Source organism: Hippocampus bargibanti, linkage group LG05 (assembly GCF_051943395.1).
Source record: "Hippocampus bargibanti isolate YZ-2025 linkage group LG05, ASM5194339v1, whole genome shotgun sequence".
NCBI classification, from domain to species: domain Eukaryota; kingdom Metazoa; phylum Chordata; class Actinopteri; order Syngnathiformes; family Syngnathidae; genus Hippocampus; species Hippocampus bargibanti.
In genome coordinates, this window is record NC_142738.1 from 25,432,359 (window position 1) to 25,460,000 (window position 27,642).

The 27,642-nt window shown below is 45.5% G+C and overlaps 2 protein-coding genes across 2 annotated transcripts in view; both read left to right on the top strand.

Moving 5' to 3' along the window:
• The first annotated feature begins 1,101 nt into the window (after window positions 1-1,101).
• On the top strand, window positions 1,102-9,125 carry pnp6 (purine nucleoside phosphorylase 6). Its single transcript, XM_088996416.1, has 6 exons — window positions 1,102-1,283; window positions 4,533-4,702; window positions 4,789-4,892; window positions 5,997-6,172; window positions 6,675-6,865; window positions 8,439-9,125. Exons 1-6 carry the CDS (start codon window positions 1,249-1,251, stop codon window positions 8,633-8,635), a joined length of 873 nt encoding a protein of 290 aa, XP_088852542.1. The 5' UTR covers window positions 1,102-1,248; the 3' UTR covers window positions 8,636-9,125.
• Window positions 9,126-16,901: 7,776 nt separating this feature from the next.
• The window catches only part of calb2a (calbindin 2a), a 46,552-nt gene continuing 35,811 nt past the window's right edge, over window positions 16,902-27,642 (top strand). The window contains exon 1 of the mRNA XM_088997458.1: window positions 16,902-17,117. Within this exon, the coding sequence (XP_088853584.1) occupies window positions 17,027-17,117 (91 nt within the window). The 5' untranslated portion in view covers window positions 16,902-17,026. The remainder of the gene's footprint in view (window positions 17,118-27,642) is intronic.

The window sequence follows — 27,642 nt, forward strand, 5'->3', positions numbered from 1 at the left end:
AACATCAGAAAGAAGGAACATGAGAAAATCGAGAAATACCAAGGGCTCATAGAGGAGCTGGAGAGAGCCTGGAAGGTAAAGGTGACAGTCGTGCCTGTGGTGGTCGGTGCACTCGGGGCAGTGACCCTCAAACTCGATGAGTGGTTGCAACAGATCCCAGGAACAGCTTAATAGTTTAATAAATCATCCTGCACGGACCTCTGTCTCTGTCGCCGTGCTGGCTGTAGCGGTGGCAGCCGTAGAATAAAAATTAAAAAAAGGTCTGGCAGGCGGTCGTGGTCGTAACTCGCACCGGTTACAAATCGGATGCTACGTCTATCTATCTATCTATCTATCTATCTATCTATCTATCTATCTATCTATCTATCTATCTATCTATCTATCTATCTATCTATCTATATCGATTTTTATTCATGCTTTCGTTTACTCAGAAATTGGTCCAATGCTTAGGTTGCCAGCAAGTTCCAACAGGACTCAGGTGTATACTTAGCTGTTTGGTCTTGGTTTTACAAAGGTGTTAACATTAATTTTCGTCACTAAGGCAGTTGAGGTCAAGGTCACATCAGAAGGATCAAAGCGAGGTCACACCGTTGTCTAAATACATGTCTGCAATTTGTCTTTGCAGATATCTCTACAATGACTTCACATATCATTTACTACAAAACCACCGGTTGGGGTTGCAGTTTTGAACATCCTTTATCAATAGAGCTCGAAATTTGAAAAAGAAATTGAAAAATGTTGTCTTTTGCCTCAACCTTTCAGATTTTTTTTTACTGGTACTGAAATAAAAGTGATAAATCAGCACTTATTGTATTATATTTTCCCTGGGGGTTTCTACTGTGTTTTTGACTACTTTATTTCCTGTATATGAGAGCTGTCCATGTTAAGCTGTTGTTAAAGCGCTAAATCAATATACTGTATATTGTATTGTATTGTATATTCAGTGTATTGTTATACACAAACTACCGTAAACTTATATTTAATGAGAACAGAGTGTGCGTTATTTTGCCACCTTTGCGCTTCAGTGAGCCGTCCAGTCAAGGAGAAAATTAGAGCTCACCTTCGGACCGGTGGGAGTGAGTACTTTTCCCCACCCCTTTATCCCGTGCCTGACGGCGTCACTCCGTTCCCCGTCTTCCTTTTTTTACCCAGCTAAGAGATCTAGAGGAGAAACTTGGGATAACTGTTTCAAAAAAACCCAAGGTGCATCTGACCCACCTATTTATTCCTCCTGCACATCAGAAGGATATGGCGGTGCCGTCTTCCCTCACATTGTCATGCAGGTAGGAAACGTGGGTTGCGTAAATTGTAAGATGCACTTTATCATCAATCAATCAATACCCGGTTGTTCATTTCAACTACCAATAATCAATCACATGAAGCACATCTTGAGCTTTTCAAGTTCATGATATTTTTATCATGAACTTTTATCATGAGCTGAAATTTCTCGCCAATACACTAATCGCGGAACAACCGAGGGCATCAACCTCGTCCAAACAGGAAGTACAACAAAGCCGAATTACTCGAAAATTATGTCTATTCATATGTTGAAGCAGGTTAATCTTGACATTTCACTAATATCTTCATATATTGGCCGTGCCGCGCATGAAAGGCCGTTCTGTGAAAGCCGGGATCACTGGCAGCACCAGGGAGAGTTCCAATCCTGCCCCCAGCTCTGACGTCACATAACGGTTCCGTTTGTTATGAATCGCCGCCTAAAGTCGTGTTTCCCACTTTCTTCAGTATATATACAGTAAAGTCTTGTTATATCGATATCGGATATATCGATAGTCCCGGTTATATCGATACTATTTCTATGCACGCACGGAGAAAATTACATGCAAACAGGGTCGGATATATCCTGTGGGGGGGGGGGGGGGGTGCGTAAATGCGGCATCTTTGTTATGGCATGTAATTTCATCATTGGGTTCATGGATTGCGTATCGAACATGTTTTTTTGTACAGTAGTGAAGTGAAAAATAAAGTTGTGCATAAAATAAAAACGTCTTTACACTTTTTAATGACGATTTCCTTTCAAAAATGCAACCAACCAATGCTAAATCGTCAAGTTCTATTCACACGAAGCCACGAACGCCAGCATGTACAATTATATGAAAAACAGTGATTGTTGCAAACAATAAAGATATCGGGATGCAACACAATTAAATACTGTACATGGATGAAAAACCAAAACTGCAACGTTTACATAACTTACGTGACGTTCGAGAGTGCCTGAATAGAATGCCGGCGCGCAGCTGTGACGTTACAACAGCTTTTTGACTGACTCAAGAAACACAAAAAGTGATGTTGGTTGCCCTTTAATGCACAGTATGGAATGTACAGTCATTTTCAAAATCATGACGCTTCAGCAGACAAAACAACAAACATTGTTGCAAAAAACGCTTGCATTCATGTAACAGTACATGTACATAACACTGCAATTAGTATGTATGTAAGCTATTTAAAAAAGTCATCAATCTTCTTCTGCTTCCCATTTTTATATTTTAATATGAACACTTCCATCTTGTTTAACGTTTCTAAAAAAACGGATGCATTTTCTACGGATTCAAAGAAAGATCGCCTGTCCGCAACCCCTTGCAACGCTTTTGTCGAAGTTGCAAAAGGTGTGCATTCAGTCGCTTCTTCTTCATCGTCATCAGCATCATCATCACGGGAATCTCCTGTGGCAAACTTGGCTTTGACCTCCGCTGCGATATCCGCATCTGATAAGCTTGGGAATGTCGCAATGTCTTTGTCGACTGCGACATACGATGCAATGTCGGCGACTTTTAGCTTTTCAGCCAACACTGCAAGAGGAATGTTGTCGTCATCCTCTTCGTTAGCTGCAGATGTTTCCTCACTGCACCCTGGATTTTCAAATTTGCAGTGACGGAAGCAGTTCTTGATGGTGTTTTCGGACACCGTGCTCCACGCTTTGGAAATTGCTCTGATGGCATCCAAAACAGTCCATTGTTGAAGACACACGAGCAGCCGTCTGATACACACGAGCTGCCGTCTGAAAATGGCGTCTGCTCGGGAGAGCTGCTCACGTAACCAAGACAGGTGACCAAGTCGACCAATGGCGTGACCGATATATCGATATAAACAACAAAAATGGCCGGCGGGGGATGAAAAGGAGCACCGTAATAACCGGATTATCGTAATAACCGGGTATCGTACTAAACGGTACTAATTATACATAAAAAGACTAGAAATGTGCAAGGGAAATGAAAATAGTATCGTAATAAGCGGTACTATCGATATAACCGATATCGATATAACGAGACTTTACTGTATATATATATATATATATATATATATATATATATATATATATATATATATATATATATATATATATATATATATATATATATATAATATATATATATATAACAAGTACAATCTGATGGCATCATTTCTGTTGTGTGAAATCAGGTCTTGTTTAATTCAACACAAAGGTGATATACTGCACCTGCAAGTATTGAAACACGCGCATGCACAAACACATATGCACAAATAAAATTTCTTCGCCATCTTAATGACATTTGTTAATTTCATAGAAATAATTAAGCTAGTGTGGTGTTCAGCATAACGAATCATTATGCATACCGTGTATTGATGTCTTGAATATAAAGAACTAAAAGGTTAGGGTAACTTTGTCCTTCAAAACATTTTCTTGTCCTCTGAGAAAACATTACTTGTTTTTGGTTCCACGGGATTGCTCATCTTCTGTTTGACTGCGTTACTGCTGATGAATAATTTCTAGAGCAAACCAGCAAAGTATCTCATGTCTAGGTGGCTCAAGGTTAATAATTTCTGTTTGATGAACGATTGACTCGCTCACAAATTGAACACTACAAGAGAAATTACACACACGTAAGGACACACTGATGATGCAGTTTAAAATTTACAGTAAATGATGAGCATAACTACTAACATTAGTTGCTGTAGTTTATAAATCACCGAAAGCAAATGCTGGCATTTAAAATAAATGTAGCTCCAGTAATTTGGCGGGGAGTATATATACTGCAGCCATTAACACCTCGGTGAAATGTGAAGGGCAACCTTGGCAAACGTCTCTTAAATCACTTTGATATTGGGCAAAAGTTTATAAAAAGCCTTCTATTTTTTTAAACCCATGTGCTGTGTAATGCATGTATGTTAGGGTTCACCTGGAAAAACAGAGTGTCCGAATATTTCACAGATGACGATGAAATGCAGTGGAGGTGTCTGTCAGGTTATGGTGGAGATAAAAAGTCTCGAGGACCCATCCCTGAACTTGCACCAGTTCAGGGTGTGCACCATTTTCTGCCTGAAGATAGCTGGGATAAGGTCGAGCATGCCCACAACCCTCTTGAAGAGAAGGGGATTCCAAAACTAATGAATGGATAGATATTGACAACGTGGGTGTAATAAACACAGGATCACCAGAGGTTGATGTGACATCCAATGTTGAGTTTTGAGATGATACTGGGCCTCAACCAATCTGTCATTTTGTATTAATCTTTCCAACTTCCTCTGACTTTAAGATCCAACTATGACGACTGCAAGGCGACGGCCGACTGGCTGTTTGCCCAGACCAAGCAGAGGCCCAGGGTGGCCATCATTTGTGGGTCAGGCCTTGGTGCCCTGGCTGACTTGATTGAAGAGAAAATTGTTTTCCCTTATCAGGAGATCCCGGGCTTCCCAACTAGCACGGGTACAGTTTACTTTCTCTTTATTGTACATTTTTGAAGAAATGTGCCAGAGGAATATCAAGTGGGTGGTTGTTTGTGCACCGTTTAGTGGCAGGCCATGCTGGTCAACTGGTTTTCGGGAAACTGCAGGGCCGGGATTGTGTCTGCATGCAGGGTCGATTCCACTTCTACGAAGGTTACAGCATGCACGCTGTAAGAACGACATTTTTCGTTTCGTATAAATGCTTGTGAAATTTCATCTAATTTACATACTGCTGTATTTGTTTGGGGTTTCACCAGCAAGCAGTCACTTGATATTGGCTGTGTGTGCTGAATCATCAGCTCCACTTGAGCGGATGGTTCACATCTATGTCATAATTGGATTGACCTTTGTCATATTGTCAAGATTGTATTACTGTTTTCTCTTTATACGAGCTGCCCATGTGACTTCCCTCATAGAGTGAATGATATCATAAAACCCAGTTTCATATAAACTGTACATAAAACTGAGGTAAAATTCATGATGATTACTTTCCTCCAGTTAGGACTTTAGACATATTTTGCTCTTTGTCCCATTCTCTGTGGCATGAGTAATCATACATAGCCAACTAAGCATATTCTAAAGAGCAAGAAATACATGATGAGTATTTAACATCCAGGCAAGGCTTTTCCAACCACAAATGAACATCAATACAATCGACCTGTTGAAGTTTTATACTGATGGAAATAAAAGTGTTGAGTTTGTGTGGACCCGTGTACGACCCCTGCACATAATTATGTGTATATCAATTGAAAAATTTCAATCCCGCTTATATACGACAGACACAGACACATCTTATGCGGAAATAATGATTCCCTTCGATGTCACACAATGAAGACAGTAATGTAAGTGGGGAGTCTACCTTTTCCACGAATACACATACATGCCCACCAAATCCAGCAGACATTTAAACAGCTTCTTCCCCCAAGCCATTAACTCTTTGAACTCTGAACTCTTCAACAGTAGCCAAAATGGAACTGTATAGTGCCACTTAGCAGTTTTTTGACGACAATACTAGTGCAGCGTGTTCTACCGGAAACAAATTCCTTGTGTGTTCTACATACTTGGCAATAAAGATGATTCTGATTCTGATTCTGATTAAAATTGCACACATATTCATTGTAGCACTCAGTAATGCCACAGACATACATTTGTACAAGCCCCATGACTCTTCGTCATATGACATTGGTCAAAGAATACAATGTAATTGAAATTGATGAACATATTGTAAGTAAAATAACATCTGAATTGATCATGCACAATATGTGTGGCTGTAGGTGACATATCCTGTGCGAGTTTTCTTCCTGCTGGGTGTGGAAACTCTGATTGTCACTAATGCAGCAGGTGGACTCAACGGAAACTACCAAGTAGGGGATATTATGGTCATGAAGGATCATATCAATTTGCCGGGGTTTGGTGGAGAGAGCCCACTGGTTGGACACAATGATGACAGGTAAGGCACAATATCCAATGCAAGATGCAGTTTGTAATATTTTTTTAGGCCGCCCAAAAGAGAGCAATGCCACCAAATGTAACTGTTTCACCGTACGCAGGTTTTAGTCAATCGTTTCCACGAGTGAGTGGTCAACTGGTTATGCTGAATTTTGGAATTTGATTTGCAGATGAACAGCATTTCAAGGTTGCAGATGAAACAAAAAAATGAACTTTAACAACATAAAAGTGTGTTTCTGTGTACCAAGCAAGATCCCGCCAGATGCCGCCAAGTTGCACCACTACAGTATATTTCGTGAATACAGTAAATAGTGTGTTTCATATGTAAAGGTACCTTTTTTTCTGTGTGTAAAATTTACTCTGAATACTTTACCCTGACATGTTCCTCTGTTTAGTCTGGGACGATATAAGTTTTTTTTAATTTAATAATACGTAGTACTTTATTAAATGTCATGTGTTTCCTCGCATCCATAAGCCTCATTCAGCCTATGCATCATCCTCAGGTTCGGAGTGCGCTTCCCTTGCATGTCAGATGCATATGACCGGAACCTGAGGGCTTTGGTCATTCAGACAGCACATGAACAGAAATGTGGAAACTTCCTGCAGGAAGGGGTTTACTGTATGGTGGCTGGACCAAATTATGAGACCATCGCAGAGTACAACGTCCTCCATAGATTTGGAGCGGATGCTGTTGGTGAGGAAGGGTCCTTCCTTCTCTGCTCCAGAAAAAAAAGTTTCACTCTTTCCGAAACAAATGCAGGGGTCTCTCTCTCTCTCTCTCTCTCTCTCTCTCTCTCTCTCTCTCTCTCTCTCTCTCTCTCTCTCTCTCTCTCTCTCTCTGTCTCTCTGTCTCTCTCTCTCTCTCTCTCTCTCTCTCTCTCTCTCTCTCTCTCTCTCTCTCTCTCTCTCTCTCTCTCTCTCTCTCTCTCTCTCTCTCTCTCTCTCTCTCTCTCTCTCTCTCTCTCTCTCTGTCTCTCTCTCTCTCTCTCTCTCTCTCTCTGTCTGTCTCTCACATACACACGCACGCACGCACACACGCGCAAACACACACACACACACACACACACACACACACGCTCACACACACACACACACACACACACACACACACACACACACACACACACACACACACACACACACACGCACACACACACCCACACGCACACGCACTCACACACGCACACGCCCGAACACACACACACACGCACACGCCCGAACACACACACACACACACACACACACACACACACACACACACAACACACACACACACACACACAATAACATGCACTGTGCATGTGTAAACCCGTGTAGTGGTTGTTATTGCCGTTTCGGACCTAAGAAGTAGGAGGAGTCGCTGTTGGTTGAGGTTGGGTTCGAAATTTATGGAAGGCTTTCTTTTCATTGTAATGGATCTCGATGCGAGGGAAAGGCTGAGAAAAGATTTTGTGTTGCGCAACAGGGGGATTTTTGGTTGTAGGGGGAGCAGAAAAGTGGGAATAGCTTTAATACATTAAGATTTTTTTTCACACAATGGAGTATTTTCACCCACGTAGGTTTCGTTGTAGAAGAGTTTCACAGTACTGTAAATAGAATGGTCCTCAGCTGAATTGTTCTTGTTGTATGACGCTATGGCCTTCGATTTGATGGTTCTCATACTTTAGTGACATACAGATATTGCATAGAACAGGGGTGTGAAAGTCATTTTTTTTGCCGCGGGCCACATTGTAGTTATGGTTTCCTCTCGAGGGCCGTTATGAATTTGGGGAACCCATTAGAATGTTTAAATCCCTTCAAATATTACATATAGAGCACACAGCAAATTAATGAATAACTCGTTTTCAAATCTGAAGTCAAGAACAATGACTTTTATTGTGGTTGACATCCAAAAATATGAAATTTTGGCTCAGATTTTAGCAATCATCATGGAATTCAACAAGTTTGATTTGCTTTCGCGGGCCGAAAAAATGATGTGACGGGCCGGATTTGCCCCGCGGGCCTTGACTTTGACACCTGTGGCATAGAGTAACGTTTACAGATACAAACCCCACTACAGCGCTGTACAGTTCTAATCTTACGACCGGTGTAGAAAATATAATAGAGATGTGGAAATTGACTCAGGGCAACACCACCTTAATTTAAGAAAACCACAATACAAGGTTAAATCACATGTACATTTCCCCATTGTGGTACTAATAAAGGCTTTTCTGATTCTGATTCATAAAATTTGTCTTTCTATCTGCCTGTTTACTTCTGTCTTTTAGGCATGAGCACAGTCCCAGAGGTCATGGTGGCACGTCATTGTGGCTTGCGTGTCCTGGGTCTCTCGCTGATCACCAACAAGGCTGCGACAGATTATGACAGTCATGAGACAGTAAACCATGAGCAGGTGCTAATGACCACCAGCCTTCGAGCACAAGAACTCCAGAGGCTTGTCAGACATCTTGTCACAAAACTCTAGCACCTTCAGTTCCAATTTGCTGGAAACAAAACGGGTATCCACCCTTCAACGATCGTGTTGAAATAATCATAGATATCTGAGTTGTTCAATTAGAGAGGAAATCATCCGACTTGAAGTCTGGAAGTCATAAACTAGGACATAGCATGAGGAGAGCATACCCCATCACACTGCAATACTTGTGCGGCAGCTTGTCAATAGTATGTGCATAGGCACTGCCCGAGCACCCAACTGAGTCAAATAGAAAGGGACAAAAATAAAGTTATGAAAATTAAAAGAAAATATTTTGAAAATACCTTCAAATACTGTGTATATATCAGTGGCGGGCTGTGCATGTCACTCCTAAGGCTTCAGTAGTGTTACGTCTTAATCACTCCTCAACTGCGAGTGTGGTGTGATTCACCATACGTCAAATAGAGGATGTTGTTGGCCAGAAAATAATTTGTGACTTGAAGAAATACTGTCATTAAACTGTTTGAATTTTTACTATAAAGGTGTGTTTTCCGTACCGCTTATTCCTCATTAGGGTCGCGGGCGTTGCTGGAGCCTATCTCAGCTGTCTTCGGGCACGAGGCGGGGGACACCCTGAATTGGTTGCCAGCCAATCACAGGGCACACAAAGACATACAACAGTCACTCTCACACTCACACCTAGGGACAATTTGGAGTGGTCAATCTGCCTGCCATGCATGTTTTTGGAGTGTGGGAGGAAACCGGAGGACCCGGAGAAAACCCACGCGGGTCCGGGGAGAACATGCAAACTCCACACAGGGAGGCCGGACCGGGACGCGAACCTGCACTGTGAAGCCATTGTGCTAACCACTCGACTACCGAGCCGCCCCGGTGTGGATTCATGATTTTTTAAAAATGCTATTTTTGCTCCCTTTGGAGCTGTCCAACCTTTCATAATGATGTCCATCTATTCTTAAAAAATCCATCTTGAATATGGCTTTAACAGTATATCCGCAACCAAATTGTGGGTTGACAAAACCGCAATTAACACAAAAATGTATTTGGTTATGCAGCTCGCTACAGATACAGTGTGGGAGCTTTGACCAGTATGCGCTTATCACTAGCGGCGAGTGATACTATGGTAGGCTATTGACTAGCCAATCTCGTGACTCGCCAATTTGCGAAAACCCTGACTTTGCCAGCGCCTTCGAGCAGGTACGTCGATCGCGATCTACCGGTCGATCGCGGAGGTAGTACTGAACGATCGCAGCATGACAGTAAAAAAACATTTGTCAGCCTATCAAACGTCCCATCACTTGATTGACATACAGGGCAACCATTCAGATGACAACTGCATTTTTACCTTTAGGTCGCCGTGCATGCGTAAACAACGGCGCTAAACGCAGCAAAATTTACAAGCTAGTCAGCGAATTACCTCAGATTTTAAGCCCTTGCTAAAACATATGGTGATCAAAATGAGTGAGAAAGCGGGAGCAAGTGAGGGGGCAAAACATATTACTTTCATACGGAATGGGAAAATGTGGAGCGCCATTTTCGGACTGTTCATGGAAAATACGACATTGACTTCACGCCGAAAATACAGCTGAGAAAGAGAACGGTGGACGAACTAAAATCCCAGTTGTCCGGACAGCAGTCATTTTTCACTCAACATACTTCAAAAGCGAAAGTCGCCACCGAAGCATCGTTCCGGGTGAGTCACGCCATCGTTAAAAGCAATAAGTCCTTCCAAGACGGAGAGATGGTAAAAGAAGCATTCGTTGAAGCAGCTGACTCCTTGTTCAGAGACTTGGACAGTTCTGTAACTTACTCACACAGGAAAAGTACCCCAACTTGAGGAAATGTGCTTGACTGCATTATTCGGCTCCACTTATTCATGTGAGTCAGCCTTTTCCTACATGAAGATCATTAAGTCCAAATACCGTTCCACCATGAATGATGAACATTTGGAAATGTGCTTGAGGCTGGCTGTCAGCAGCTACTGTCCTGACTATGCATCCCTGGCTGATTCAATTCAGTGCAAGTCATCAAAGTAAACTCAGGTAATTACAAAAAATGTTAATAGTTATTTATTATGTTATGTATATGTAGTTACTATGTGTGTTGTGCAATATTGGCTTATTCAGTTATGCAAGGTACATCAACATACATTGTACATACAAAGAATCCTTAAAACATTTGAAAATAATTGTTTTGCATTTTTGTCGTGGGTAGATCATTTTGACTTGGTAGACTTTATAAGTAGCTCGTATGCTGAAAACGTGTGAGCACCCCTGAGCTAGATAAATAGCATGAAGTCATGGTTTGTTTATCGCAGGTTTCTCAACACTCATATTGTCAATCAGATAAACTCCTCAAAAGTTTGACACTCGGCATCGGGGCACCGTTGGCAACTGAACTCTACTGCTCCCAACCACTCATGTTTAAACAAAGCTACCCTGAAAGTTGAAAAAAAAATAATAATTTGAACGAAATAGCTGATGCCAAACATATACAAATAGCTGTGTTGGACAAGGGTTTTTCTGCAGTACAGGTCCCCAAAAGTAGAGACCATGAGTAAAATGTTGGGCTCTAAAACAAAGTCTTGCAGTTTTGAGTCACCTCTGATTTGGCAACTCTTGCTGGGTTCCTTTGACCTTTCCATTAATTAGAGCGGCAAAGGCCTGTGAAAACCTCTGTCAGCAGTTCATTATTGAGACCATTTGTATTGTATTGTGCTGATGGCAGTCTTGAAGGGGAATGTCACAAATATGAACATATCATATTCCTTCCTTCCTTCCTTCCTTCCTTCCTTCCTTCCTTCCTTCCTTCCTTCCTTCCTTCCTTCCTTCCTTCCTTCCTTCCTTCCTTCCTTCCTTCCTTCCTTCCATCCATCCATCCATCCATCCATCCATCCATCCATCCATTTTGCAATCCACTTTATCTACACAGGAGTCAATTAAATGTTTATTTCATTTTAAATGCTTCATTTCTGAAGTAAAAATCATTCACAGCAGGTGGCAAAGTCTTTTTTTTTCCTGGGCCACATTTTGGTTATGGTTTCCCTTGGAAGGTTGTTATGACTGAAAAAAAATTAACTGCCGTTCAACCATTGTTTAAGTCACTACGCTTTGTTGCTTAGTTTCAAGAACATGCATAAATTAAGACGGTAAAGATGATAGTGGAATTCAGTAAACATCGATCACCACAGTTGCCCCTCACACTTTCCAACTTCCCTGTGTCAAGCCTCGAGACCTTCAAGTTCCTGGGTATCACAGTCTCCAAGGACATGAAGTGGAGGTCAACACCAACTCCATCCTGAAAAAGGCCCAACAGAGGATATACTTCCTGAGAAGTCCTTCTTGCTGAAGAAGCATGGCCTGCCACAGGAGGTGCTACGACATTTCTACACGGTAGTCATCAAATCAATCATGTGATCCTCCATCATGGTTTAATTCGGGGCTGCCACAAAAAGGGACAAAATCCGACTTCAACAGACAGTTTGGACGGCGGAAAAAAAATCATTGGCACTGCCCTACCCACTCTCGAGGACTTGCACACTACAAGAATTAAGACCAGGGTGGGGAAAATCCTACTGGACCCTCCGCACCCTGCCCACCACCTTTTCCAGCTACTCCCCTCAGGCAGGCGCTAGCAATGCATGCACATTAAATCCAGCAGACATTTAAACAACTCCTTCCCCCTAGCCATTAACTCTTTAAAGTCTAAACAGTAACCGAAATATAACTGCATAGTGCCTCCTTGCAATTTTTCACAACCCTGTGGAACAGCATCCCGTTATAATCATTGTCGCTCAAACTCCATACTTGAACCACTGTCTGCTTGATACTTTGCACATTATCTGACAGTTATTCCTGAGAGGTGCCACTTACACTAAGGAATTCGATGAGATGAGATGAGATGAGATGAGATGAGATGAGATGAGATTAGATTAGATTAGATTAGATTAGATTAGATTAGATTAGATTACATTATCCTTTATTAGTGTCCTCCATATTTATTTGTCATGTCTTTTTTATTATACTAGTGCAGCGTCTTCTACCGGAGACACATTCCTTGTGTGTTCTACATAGTGAGCCAATAAATATGATTCAGATTCTGAAATGGCACTTCTATATTATATGTGAGGCTTTTTAATTTTGGTTGATGATGGTGATTTACAGGATAAAGTATGTTCAAGAAATGTGGCTTTGCTGATTAAAAGTGAAGAAAAACATTGCAAATGTTTTCATAATTTATAATAATAATGAGCCTTGCGTCATGGTTCTGTCAAAATACCTGAATGATGATAAATTATGGTGGAGTTCAGTATGTTTTTAAAGGCAAACACAATTACACAAACACACCTCGAATATAAAGACACTGGGAGATTTACAGGAAGGGGAAATGACCGCTTTCTGTGACATTATTAATTTACATACAGCCTGCTGAGGTGTATCCCATTGTGGATCTGAAATATTAATACAAATAATCCACGGTATGACACCTATATAGATAATTTGAACACACTGATCTGGCAAGTGGTGTCATGTGTGCGCATTGTTCGTGCGCCCACAAAGCAGGGAGGCAGAGAAGGCGCATGTGCTGAACAAAATATCGCAAGAAAAGCACTTAAAAAACACATTTGGAAAATCTAATCCATAACACAGACAAAGTACAAAATAACAAACACCGATCTTTGACAGAAGGACAACCACCCGTTTCTATGTGGTCCAAGGGGGATGTTGAGGAAAAACTAGGGATATGATGACCAGTAGGTGCGATGATGGAGGAGAAGCCTTCCAATGCCACATGTTTGTCAAAAACAGAACGGAACATGATAACTGACTGAATCGAATCATAATCATAGAAAGTGGAAGCCGGAATATACACAAAAACAGGAGCCAAAGAGATTTAAAAAATGGCTAGTATTGGAAATCTACATATTATTCTGGGGTGATGGTATGAAGAAATAAGCGAGGGCACCTTTGCTGAGTCCACACTCCGCATCATGCCCATGTACGGTCATGTTGCTGTAGGCCCTCTGTGCAAGCAATCCCCCGAATTTGTGAAAGTGACTTTTTGAAGCTTAACTAAAGGTGACAGCTTGTCCTTTGGAGCTGTAAAACTACGGCTAAGCCTTTGTGCAAGATCTTGTTCAGCAAATCTTTTCTGTTCATAATAGTCCACTTTTTTCTTAGTTTTTTGTTGTTTTAGCTGATTCATGTTGACTGGTCGGTTTACTTTTGGTGATATCAGCAATCCTTTATGGCACTGAACACTATTTACCTCCAGCATAGAGTATGGAACGATGTGATGGTTAAAACATATTACTTTCTCTGGGGAAGCTCACTTGTGCACAAAACAACCATTTTAGCTTCATTGGCTATTAGCTTTTAAAAATAAGGTTATCAAGTTTAAAATAGTCGCTATTTTCCGAGGAAAATTGGTAAAATATTCTGACTAACTTTGTTTTTCATCGGCAAATGACAACGACTTGGCACGGGTCACTCACGAACGAGTGGAGAATGGCAAGGATGTGCGTTCATTATGAACCATCTCCCACATAAATGAATTTAGAAAACAATTGTTCATTTCATGAAGCGATCTGTTTAGTCATGTTTCTCGCAAGATTCTTTCAATTGAACTAAATTTTCCTGAAGGCACAACACAATACCTGTCCAAAATTTCTCCAGACTAAAGTAATGTAAGTAAATGTAAAAAAGTAAAAAGTAAAAAAAGTAAAGTAAATGTAATGTAGTCTACATTACAAGCCAAATCATACCCATTATTTTTTTCAGGTCAGTGGTGTCATATGTCGGTTTGCCACCAACGGGTGTCACTGTCGGGCCCCGCTTGCAGCTGCACAAGTGTTGCTCATTTTAATCAGTGGCAGTTAAAAGGACTCCGGTACATGACCATTCATTGTCAGGTCATTGTTTGTTTCACCCTGTCAGCTTTGTTTCATCGCGTCATGTTTCACTCATGCTTTTGTTAGCAACTTTGGACCTTTTTGTTCTGCTGACTTTGTTGTTTGAGACTTCATTCATGCTGAGTTTACTTCATACTATTTGTCAATTACACCCTGCTCCTCACTCCTGCCTGCTTCTTTTGGGGTCCACCACCACTACCTTGCAAATCGTGACAAGAAGTGTGCATCCTAGTTGGTGACCATCTACAATAGGTGTGACAAAGTAGGACCCACTCTTGACTTTTAAGTCAACATCCTTTTTTGAAGTTAATGGCTTCTGAATAATGTAACAGTGGCAAGTAAAGATAAAATCAAATCAAGGATGACGCTTATGAGATGCTAATGTCGGCAATCACGGACTGCTGACTCCCAGCATGACCCGGGGGACCACCACAGGAATTGTGTATTCTGATTATATGCCCCATTTGGAGGGCTCATTGGTGTTCTGAAACATGTGAACATTCCCCCACATCCATTGGGAGAACAAATAACAGGGACATCCTTTCAATAAATACAAGGAGACAAACATGGTCTCTTTGAGTTACCCCGATACCTATAACGGTTTGCATGGCACAGCCAGCTGTAGAGCTGCCCCAAGACTGTGAACCGAGACACTCCCTCTTGCATGTATGCCCCCTCAATCTTCCTGTTCCTGACACACTTAATCATTACTTTTCAGGAGAACCCCAAAATGTTCCTGATACCAGTGTTATATACAGTAAGTAGAAATACAATGTAAAACAAAAACACTTCAATTCAAACTTCAATTGTTCCTATATTTGACAACAAAGTTTTGAAGTTGTTGTTTAGTCATGTAGCAACGGGGTTGTGTTTTAATGGGTTTGTAAATTGTTGTGGCTCAGTATGAAGATGATGACCCTCACTTGAAATTGTGACATAAACCTGACCAAAATTCAGTATGGTAGGACTGTTCCTTCAGGTCAGCGTTTTTACTCTTATACATGCATGACTAGTGCTGCGGTCATAAGTGGTTAGTTACTGTAGCTTCATCTACTGTATTGTTACTGTCCTATATTTCTGAGTAGCCGTGAAACTAAATGGGTTATAATCATTTTTTTAGAAACATCTGTTCATCCCAATGTCATATGTAAAAAATAAAATATTGGTATGTACCACAAGTCAAACTAATAGATAAAAAACATAGATATATACAATAAATACAGCCTTAAAGGACAACCGACTCCGGGCAAGTTATGTCCATAATTTGTAAAATGGCTTCAAATGACTTCTACTGGGCGTATTTTACAAAGATTCCATCGCATATAGCTACGATTTACGTTTGAAGACTCGTGCTGAATATTCCGGAAGTCTCGTTTTAGAGTTGGTGACGATTCCTGACGTCACGTCACGGAAGGAATGCCCCTGACCGAGAAAAGGACACACATTGTAGCAGTCCTTCCATCACGTCAATGCTTGTTTGGCCTGAAAACCTCGTGTTGCGCCAGAAGAGGGCGTCCAAGCTCCATATAAGGAATTTATCAGCCTGTGGAAACGCAATACACTGTCATGTCTACAAGAGGTCGCCATTTTCTGCCTCTTTTCTGGGACGCTACATTGCAGTCCAGATGCCTCAAGATGACACAGAATAAATTCTTTAATCGATTGCAAACAGGTATGCTTTCCTCTTCAGAACTATTCGAATCATATTTATAACTGGATGTGTACCAAGAAAGCATATTATCCGAATCTGAAACCATTGTTTTGATTCTCCACAAATGCAAGACGTCTTGGAGTGACATCACGAACTGGGGGCGGGACTTTCTGAAAATGCCCAATTCGCAGCTCAATTTTTTTGCAGATTTTGGACACTCTAAGTCATTTTTATTTGTGTTTTGCATTTGAATCAAAATATCCTACTGCATGTTTTGGGTATTTTAGATGCTATAAAACGTTTTTCTGATGTCAGTTAGGAAACAAAAAAGTGATGTCGGTTTTCCTTTAAGAATACATTTTAACTACAGCGTATCCCCAGCAAACGAATAATGAATATAGATTATTGCTTTCTTCATCTATTTCACTATTATCTTTACCAGCCATACTGTACAACGTATTAAATGAAAGTCTTTTTTTCTTTTCTTCAGAATTCACATTTATTATGTGGGCTAATCACTGCTTGCGAGAGGCAATGTGGTAAATGTGATTAGTGTGTGAGCTGTAATTAATGTCTGTGAAGTTTTATGCACATTGGCAAAGCCCTGGCAGTCACTTTTTAGATGTGCACACGCGCACGCGAAGGCACGTGCATCTCGATGCGCGGCCGCAGGAAGACAACGCAAGACGAGCAGAGCGCACTCAGAATGAATGTTATCGTGCAGGTGCGAAATGCGTCCCCTAGCGGCCAGAAATAATTTAAAAGGGAGTGAGCGAACGAGCAGCGTGCCACTGTGAGTCTGCCAAGAGCCACAGAAAAGTTAGCAGCGGACTTGAGACGTGTACCACCCGCGTACAGCATCATGGCAAAGAAAGAACAGCCTCCTCACCTCCACCTTGCCGAATTCACCGCGTCCCAATTCTTGGACATCTGGAAGCACTTTGATGCCGATGGTGAGGCTATATTTGTCCCAGTTGTGTGCTTTTGTATTAGCGTCAATTGCTGAGGAATGAAAGGGTGACAACGGCGCATTCAAAGGCGCGGAAAATATATATTCACCATAACGTTACGGAACGAAAGTTACACAGGAGTGTACACTTCTGTGTAACTTGGAGGCTTCGCAATCAGTCGGTTTGGGAATTTGCTCAAGGAATTACAATTTGTGATTGCGTGTGTTCAGTGTATTGTTTTATTTTATTTCAAAACATACTGTATACTGGGATTATGCTCATGAGTGTCAAACGTGTTGGGGGGACAATTGGATAATAATGCAACTACTGCATACAATTTCTCAAAAAACGCAACAATTTAAATTACTTTAGGTTTCTGTGCAAAGAGCATTTAAGATGAAACTAAATACTGTTGGGATGATGTTGATGCAATCTGTTTCTTCTTTTTTGATCAGATTTGTCGTATTTATTCAATATGCAGTTAAAACAAATCGGTTTTAGTGATCCAGTTTCTGTCATAATGAAATTATCAATCTCGTAATTCATCCCTGTAGAACTTCAGACTGTCTTCCGTGTGTGTTTGTTATTAATTTACTGTAATAACATAGTGTGTAGCCGTTGAGGAAGGAGCACACAAGATTGGACGAAGACGTGTTTATTCCAACTGCTAACAAGTGGATCTGAGCCAAACAGCAGTGAAATATATGTGATATGAACCCGCCCCCTCCCGTGCACCTGCTGGGTGAGATGCTTGGTCAAAGTGCCCGCTTACACAGCTTGTTGTGGGGGCTTGACCAGCCTGCCACAACGACTACGCAGTCCATCTTTCGGTGGTGCAGGTGACGTCATTCCGGCAGGTGACCCGGGTGAGACCTGAGTGGGGTAATGACAGTCAACCCTGGCATGCTGCAGTGAGGCTGGAGGTTTCGGAGGGCGTCCGCGACGTGGAACCTGGGCCGGTTTGAGCCAGTCTACTGAAATGCCCTGCTTTCGCCCACCCATATCGAGCACAAAACTCTTTTCTCCGTGTTCGAGCACTCTAAACGGGTCATCGTACGGCGGCTGGAGGGGAGAGCGGTGTCCATTGTGACGCACAAAGACAAACTGGGCTGAGCTAAGAGCAGACGGAACAAATACTTTGGGGACACAGTGGTGAAATTGTGCATGTGTCAGGGGCTTGCCTGGCAAAAAGGGGAAAGAAGGTGCACCCGAAGCTTCAGGCAGAAATTCACCAGGGCCACGGCGTGGCTGGCTGAACACTAACTTTGCCGAAGCGGCGTTAAGGTCTTCTTTAGGGGTCGAACGTAACCCGAGCAGGACCCACGGAAGTCGGTTGACCCAGTTACCGTCCGATAGCGCGCCGCTTTAAGTGACCGGTGGAAACGTTCGCACATCCCGTTAGCCTGCGGGTGGTAGGCCATAGTGCGGTGTACCTGCACACCCAAGGACTGCACCATGGCCGACCAGAGCTCGGACACAAACTGGGGGCCTCTGTCCGAAGTGATGTCGGATGGCGTGCCGAAACGCGCAACCCAGGACGACAGAAATGCGCGTGCTATATCTGTCGAGGTCGTGGAGGACAGGGGACTGCTTCTGGCCACCTAGTGGTCCGATCGATCATAGTGAGGAGATGTGTGCAACCCTGCGAAGGAGGGAGGGGCCTGACCAGATCCACATGGACGTGGTCAAATCTCCTGGCCGGAATTGGAAAAGTTTCCAGGCTTGCCCGGGTGTGCCTGTGGACTTTGGCACTCCTGCAGAGCCTTAACTGTGGCCGGGCGGGGGAAATCCACCACTGCCTGCACTCTGGCGGTAAAGGGATGGCGCCCTGTGGAGAAATGCGGTGCCCCAAGAAATCGATCTCGGGCAAACCAAATTGGCACTTCACAGGGTTAACGATAAGGCCGTGCGAATCAAGACGCTTGAAAACCATCTTTAAATGCGACAGGCGTTCCTCTGGTGAAGGGCTGGCCACAAGAATGTCATTGAGGTAGACAAACACAAAATCGAGGCCTCGCAAGACTGAGTCCATCAGTCTTTGAAAGGTCTGTGCTGCCCCCTTCAGGCCAAAAGGCATGCGGATGAATTCAAATAGACCAAAAGTGGTTATTACTGCAGTTGTTGGCTCATCCTCTGCCCGTACCGGCACATGGTGATAACTGCGAACTAGATCTACTTTAGAAAAGATCATGGCGCCGGTCAAACCTGCGGAAAAGTCTTGGATGTGCGGAATGGGGTCACGGTCATGCATGGTTATATTATTAAGCCGACGAAAATCACTGCACGGCCGCCAAGAACCGTCACTTTTGGGCACCATGTGTAATGGTGAGCCCCTCGGCCTGTTGGAACGCCTCACGATGCTTAAGCGCTCCATCGTCGTGAACTCCCCTTTCGCCATTGCCAATTTTGCCCCGTCGAGGCGACGAGCGCGGGCCAACCGTGGGAATGAAATGCTGTGCCCCGTGTTTTGTATCGGCATTGGAAAAGGCGGGTGTGGTTAACGACGGATAATCGGTCAGCAGGCGTTCATAAACGTTACCTGACGTTAAATAATTTGCATGCGTTAACGCTCCGAGCCCTCCAGCCTCACACGGAAAAGTGGCGAAAGAGATTGTGTCAATCAAACGATGGTTAGCAATGTCCACAAGCAGTCCATGAGCGCATAAAAAATCTGCGCCGATTATCGGAACTGCAATCGAGGCTATGATAAAGTCCCACTCGAATTTCCGTTCGGGAAACACACAGTCACCGACCTGTAGCCAATGTTGGCGATGGGCGAGCCGTTAGCTGCGCGCAGGGGAGGCCCGCATCGACCTGTCGTCTTGTCCACGGCTGTGGGCGGCAGCAGGCTTACTTGTGCCCCGCTGTCCACAAGAAAACGTCTGCCTGATGAGGAGCCGGTGATGAAAAGCAGCTCGCTTTCGTTGCCGGCGCCCACGGCTGCTACAGGGTGCCGGCGTTGGGAGTTTCCCGGAGCCTCGTGGCGGGAGGGGGGGACGCAAGTCAAGCCTTGGCGCCAAACCGCTGATGGAAGAAACAGGTGGTCTTCCCGCGCCGCTTCTCCAATACCACTCCTGCCCCGACGGTCGGATCGATTGTCGATGCCTCTTCACCGAGGGGTTCGTCCGTCACGCTTTGCACGGTGAACCGTGACTGTCAAAGCCAAACTTTGACAGTCGCCGGTGTAGTCGCCGGTGGCTCAGCTCGTCGAGTTAGCGAGCACGGCGCGCGCTGAGGCTGGTAGCTGATGGAGGAATAGATAGGGGAAAAGGTATCATCCGAACTTAAGAGCGACAGCATATTGTCCATGAGATCCACTGCTGTTCCGTCGCCGAATCCGGGAAGGGAAAGAAGCCTGTCTGTTCTCTCAGAGGCCGATAACGTGAACCTTCTGATTAGCAGGTGTTTGAGCGCGTCGTACTTCCCGCATCGTGGAGGTGCACGAAAGAGAGGCATGCAGCACGCGACGAGTAGTCAGCTCGTTGAGAGACGCCACGACCAGGTAATATTTCGGCTCATCCGCCGTGATGTCTCGTCGGTGGAAAAGTGCTTCCACATGCTGGAACCACGAAGCCGGATCGCTGTGCCAGAACTCGGGCAGTTTTGCGGCTGAGGCGGCGTATGTGAGTTGGAGCGTTGGTCGTGACGACATGGATGCCTCTTTGTCGGTTGACAGAAACATTTTAAACGTTGGGGTCACCAGTGTAGCCGTTGAGAAGGAGCACACAAGATTGGACGAAGACATGTGTTTATTCCAACGGCTAACAAGTGGATCTGAGCCAGCCAAACAGAAAATGCAGTGAAATATATGCGATATGAATCCGCCCCCTCCCGTGCACCTGCTGGGTGAGATGCTTGGTCCTAGTGCCGGCCACAACTGTATTATTGCCCCTACACTGTGTGTGTGTGTGGGGGGGGGGGGGGGGGGGGGGGTTGGGGGCACGAGCAAAAAATAACACATATGAGCTCTCAATCATGATTCTTCAATTATCTTGACATACATATGTGCCAGCAGGCCGCATGAACACATTCGATTTGAGTACTCCAGGTTGAAAGTTTTGCTTCTTTCTGAATCTGTACACCTGCAGATTTTGTAAACCCATTTCACCTGCTTTACACATGCTGTTGCCGGATTATTGATCCTAAACATTCTGCTTTGACGATACATGCTCATGTCCTGGAAGTTATTCCACAGAGAAATGAAGGTGGAATGAGGAGATGTGTAGCTTGCTTGGAGTGTATACCGATAAGGATCAGTATCACTGCTTGTTTGGTTTTGGAGATTTATTTATTTATTTATTTTACATAGTGTACTTTGCAACACGCTACTTTGCTAATCAAATGTGGCCAGTGCATTAACACATTTGGCTGCAGTGTATGAGTTTTGCCCTCATTACTGCGAGCGTCTTCTTGCTCAGCAGAAAGACAGGAGCGCTAATTTGTTTGCTCAGATGGAGCAAACATCACAGAGTTTGCAGCTAAAAATACACAAGGAGGCGATGCATTCAGATATGATGAAACCACTTATATTCCCCTGTTTGCGCAGGATCAAATCTCTTCTGGATTACGCCTGCGTCTTGCAGCTCCTCAGTGCTGCGTCCTTCTCATCTTTCCCTGCTGTCTCGGTCAGGCCTTTTTAATTCATTCGCCTCAAAGCTTAAAAAAAGCACCTGCATTTTCTCCTGCTAATTATAGAACATTTTCTATCAACACTTTTTGTTAAGATGGCTGTAAAATCTTGAATATTAATCAAATTCACCCACACTGAGAAAACATTTAAAATTGCTGGACTGGTAGTTCCTTTGAATGACAAATGCTCTGAACATCAACTTTAAATATACCGTACTGTACATATATTTCTTTCACAATGGAGTGTTTTCGAAGAACTCAAGCAAAAGTACAACAAAGCTTCAAATTTCACAACACTGCAAACTTGCTCTCTAAAACCAAAATGGACTTGAACCTGAATTTACAACTCAATATTGACTTTTCACATTTTTCCCCACTATTTTGCCAGTAACGTGATGGCAAGATGGAAAGAGTACTTTGAAGAATTGATGAATGAGGAAAATGAGACGGAACAAAGAGTAGAAGGTGTGACCGGGCTTGATGATTTAATTAGTAGTGATCCAAGAGCAAAAGTGATGCTACAGGGAGAAGAGATAAAGAAGGAGGAGGATTTTTTAAGTACTTGGGGTCAACTGTCCAAAGCAATGGAGAGTATGGAAAAGAGGTGAAGAAGCGTGTCCAGGCAGGCTGGAACTGCCGGAGAAAAATGTCAGGTGTTATGTGTGATAGAAGGGTTTCAGCTAGGATGAAAGGAAAAGTGTATAAAACGGTGGTGAGGCCAGCCATGATGTTTGGATTGGAGACAGTGCCACTGAAGAAAAGACAGGAAGAAGAGCTGGAGGTAGCAGAGCTGAAGATGTTGAGGTTTTCTTTGGGAGTGACCAGGTTGGATAGGATCAGGAATGAGTATATCAGAGGGACAACTCACATTCGAGGCTTTGGAGAGAAAGTCAGAGAGGCCAGACTGAGATGGTTTGGACATGTCCAGCGGAGAGAGAGAGTGAATATATCGGGAGAAGGATGCTGAGCCTTGAACTGCCAGGCAGGAGACCGAGAGGAAGACCAAAGAGAAGGTTTATGGATGTTGTCAAAGAGGACATGGAGGTAGCTGGTGTGAGAGAAGAGGATGCACAAAACCGGGTTAGATGAAGGACACTGATATACTGTGGTGACCCATGAAGGGAAAAGCCAAAAGGAAAAGAAGATTTTGAAATGATGGTGGTAAAATAATAAGGTTAGTACTATTTCCACGTGCTGTAAAAAAGGTTCAACATTAAATGATTTACTTGAAGGATACATCTCCTGGATTGGATTGGATTTGCCTTTATTAGTCTCGTAGTGGAGACATTTACATTTCACAGCAGCAAAGTTATGAAAGGAATGAAAGTAGAAAAACAAAATACAGGAGCTGCTGGAAAGAAAGCCACTCTTGTGGCGCCGTCTTGAAGTCAAAGGACAAACAAAACTACATAACAAATAACATGACAACACAAAGACACAGAGCGTCATTCATTCTGAGGCACTTTCTGTACCTTCTTTGTTACACGAAGCAGTTCCAGATGAAAGGGGAGAGGTTCAAAGCATCTCTTCACCAGTGGATCAGGGCCATCATGGTGGAATGTGCACGTCGACTACAAGCTAAATGTTGAAAGCAAACACGCAGCTGTAGCATCCATCTCCTGTCCCACATAAATTCGCTTCAATTCCAAGGCGCGACAGTTCCACATACGCATCGGCGCTCTGCGCTGACGCTCCTTTCTTCTTATCGCGGGCTCCTCAAGCCATGCATTCATCCAGCCGCAGACTGTCGAACAGCACCGACCTTTCCACTGAACAAAGCGGTGCTGTGAAGATGCTGCCCATTACAGGCGCAAAAAAAGCACAATGGCCCCTTTTGTGTCCAGCGATGACAGTCGAATGGCACCGACATTCCTCCTATTCAAAAACAGTACTGGCATATTCATGCCGGCGAAAAGGCGCAACCGCTCAGCACAGTCTCCTCCTTGATGAATGTCGTGGTCATAAATGCTGAAAAACAATCTGTATCCGTTCCACACGATGCACAACAACACAAAGTGACAAAATAAAACACAAAAACGACAAAAACAACAAAAAAAGCAAGGCTCATGGGAGCACTTGGTGACAGCTGCCTACTCTGCGCCATGTTGGACTCCTGGGACACATCATCAGTGATGTATCCTGGATTCATTGGGTGTTTCGGGTCTCGCAATATCAGACACACTCATCCAGGCGACCCAGCTGGGGTGGATCAAGTCCCAGCTTGTGTCTCAGTAGCAACCCCAGGATCCATCTTCAGCCACAACCACCTTGTGGCTTTCTGTGCTGCTTCACTAGCAACCTGACCAGTATCTCCCGCACAGTGTATACTGGGTCACCGTCCACCATCCGGGGAGGGGGGGGAGCGGGTGTTGGAGCTAGGGAACGGGTTTTCACCGGCATGATGAGGGACACGTGGAAGACCGGGGGACCTTCATCGTGGGTGGCAGCTGGAGCCTGAACGAGACCGGGCTGAGGACTGCCTCGATAGGGAAGGGGCCCGCGAACCGCGGCCCTAATTTGGCCAACGTCCCGGCCAACCGAAGATCCCTCGTGGATAGCCACCCGACCTGGTAGACCGGTGCCTGGCGGCGACGGCGGTCCGCAATGTGCTGATTCCGGGATGCCGTGCGCAACAGGGCGGCTCTGGTCTCCTACCATACCCGATGGGCCCGTCTGAGGTGGTGTTGAATAGACAAGACCTCCACCTGGCCCTCCTGGGTGGGGAACAGCGATGGCTGATAACCACAGGCAGACATGAAAGGAGACCGACCTGTGGCTGAGGAGACCAGGGTGTTGTGTGCGTACTCCACCCACGGCAAGTGGAGAGCCCACGACGCTGGATGGTGGAGGTACACACACCGTAGAGCCGCTTCCAGGTCCTGGTTCTTGCGCTCCGTCTGGCCGTTGGACTGAGGGTGGTGGCCAGATGACAAGTTCGCCGACGCCCCTATGGACCGACAGAAACGTTTCCATACCTTGGACACGAACTGCGGTCCCCGGTCCGACACGATGTCCGCCGGAATCCCGTGGAGATGGACGACGTGGTTAATCAGGAGCTGGGCCGTCTCGATTGCGGAAGGCAACCTGGTTAACGGGATGAAGTGGGCCGACTTGGAGAAGCGGTCCACCACAGTGAGGACGACCGTCTTGCCATGGGAAGGGGGATGTCCCATGACGAAATCCAGGGAGATGTGGGACTAAGGTCGGGAGGGGACTGGTAGTGGGTGGAGAAGTCCCGCCGGGGGTTGATGGGAGACCATCCCACAGGCGCAGGCTGGGCATGCCTTCACGTATACCGCGATGTCCTTCCTGTAGTCCGGCCACCAGAACCGCTGGGCTATAAGGTGGATCGTCCTGTTGACTCCAGGGTGACAGGCGACCCTGGAGGCGTGTGCGCAGTGTAGCACCTCAGCGCGCAGTGCGGGGTGGACGAATAGGTGATCCATCAGCAACACTTGGGAACCGGGTTGCCACCTTGGGCCTCCTGAACCTTCTCCTCCATCTCCCACCTATGGGCGCCCAGGATGTGTTGCGCCGGCAGGATGTTGGTGATGACCTCCTCCTTCTCTGCCGGCTCGTGAATGCGGCTCGTGACAGGTTTGGTGTTCTGCGATCCTGGGCAGTAGGTGAGGGTGAAATTGAACCGGGTCAGGAACAGTGCCCACCGGGCCTGGCGCGAATTCAGTCTCTTGATGGACTGAATGGCCGCCAGGTTCTTGTGGTCCAGTGTCTCCACTCATGCAGAGCGAGGATGACCGCCAGCAGTTCCCGGTTTCCCACATCATAGATGGCTTCCACGGGGCTGAGACGGCGGGAGAAGAAGACGCATGGGTGGAGCCTCTGGTCAACCGGAGAACGCTGGCATAATACCGCCCCCACCTCGGACTCCGATGCTCCACCTCTACCGGGAACGCATGGTCCGGGTCGGGGTGGCGTAATACAGGGGGGTTAGCGAAGGTGCGTGGGAGGCGGTTAAACGCCCCCTCAGCATCAGGTGTCCACCTAAAGGGAACCTTAGTGGAAGTGAGACTGGTTAGGGGAAGTGCCTTCTGACTATAATCACGGATGAAGCAGCGGTAGAAATTGGCAAACCCCAAAAATCGCTGGAGTTGTTTGCGCGTTTTGGGGGTTGGCCATTCTAGCAATGCTTTGGTCTTGGCGGGATCGGCCTGAAGTTGCCCCTGCTCCACAATGAACCCTAGAAAAGACAGAGAACGGACGTTGAACTCGCACTTCTCTGCCTTCACGTAGAGCCGGTTTTGCAGGAGCCACGCCAGGAACCGTCGAACATGCTGCCGATGTTGTTCTGCAGATTTGGAGAAAATGAGAATGTCGTCCAGATAGACGAAGACGAACCCATTAAGGAAATCCCTGAGCACATCATTGACCAGATTTTGAAATACGGCGGGAGCGTTGGTAAGTCCGAACGGCATCAACGCCAGGTATTCAAAATGCCCTTGGAGCATTTTGAAAGCCGTCTTCCATTTGTCCCCCTCTCTGACGCGAACTACATGGTAGGCGCTACGCAAGTCCAGTTTAGTGAATATGGTGGCAGATTGGAGGGGTGCAAAGGCCGAATCCATGAGGGGGAGCGGATACTTGTTACGGATGGTGATGTCGTTCAGACCCCGGTAGTCGATACACGGACGCAGGGTCTTTCCTTCTTTTCGATAAAAAAGAACCTTGCGCCGAGCGGAGAACGCGAGGGTCGGATGAGTCCCGCCGCGAGTGCGGTGTCAATGTATGTGCGCAGGGCCTCTTGGTCCGGGTGAGAGATGTGATAGAGTCTGGAGTCCGGTAGTGGAGCCCCGGGCTGTAGGTCTATGGCGCAGTCATACGGTCGGTGAGGTGGCAGGGATTGCGCGTGGTCTTTGCTGAACGCCTCCCGCAGATCGTGGTAGCATGGCGGCACACCCTCGAGACAAATCTCCTTGGGCGAGCCGCCACGGGAGACGTCGTGCCCTGCCGTAGCCAACCACAGACAGTTAGCATAACAGTGGGGGCTCCAGCCCTGTATGCTGGGGCCCTCCCAAGAGATGAAAGGGTCATGGGTGCTGAGCCAGGGGAAGCCCAGCATGAGCGGTCCGTTGCGGGAGAGCATGAGAAGGAAACGATGCTCGACATGGTTGCCCGACAGCTGGAGTTTGAGAGGTGCGGTGATGCGGGTAACCCTGGCTAAAAGTCGGCCATCCAGGTCGAGAATTTCTTTGGGGACCGTAAGCTTCTCAATGCCGCAGCCCAACGACGACGGCAGTTGGGGGTCAATGAAGCACCCGCAAGCTTCCAAATCCGCTAATGCCCGTATCGCCAGGGAATTGGACGGGCCAATCAACTCACCGTCCAATTCGAACCGCGTAACGGGTGCCATCCTCGATGACCCCGACGGGGACCGCTGTCGCTGCTTGGGACGGGACTTGCCAGCGCTGAGGGTCTTTGGCGGTGGCCCTTGAGTACGATGTCCTCCGGGGTTAGCGCGATCGCTCCCGCCCCCACCTGCATCGGCTCGTGACTCCCCTCCTGACTTTGGGCCCGCTCGCAGCTGCTGGGCGAGGACATATGCCGCCGGATCCCGAGTTCGACCGCCTGCTGGCCGCCTTGCTCACGGTTCCTCTCCCGAAGACGAGTGTCGAGGCAGAGGACAACGCTGAGCAGTTCGTTGAGAGTTCTGCCCGTGTCGCGGGTCGCCAACTCGTCCTTGAGAGCAGCGGTGAGTCCGCGGCGGAACACTCCTCTCAGCGCCCGATCGTAGCTACTCTGGACGGCCAAGATACGGAAGGCGTGCAGTCCAGGAGTAGCCCCTCTGCTTCGCACTCACTTACCGAGGGTTGTTGGTCGAACACCAACGAACACTGCATAAGAAATTGGCCGCAGCGCCCGGGCTCACCTCCGTAACGTGCTG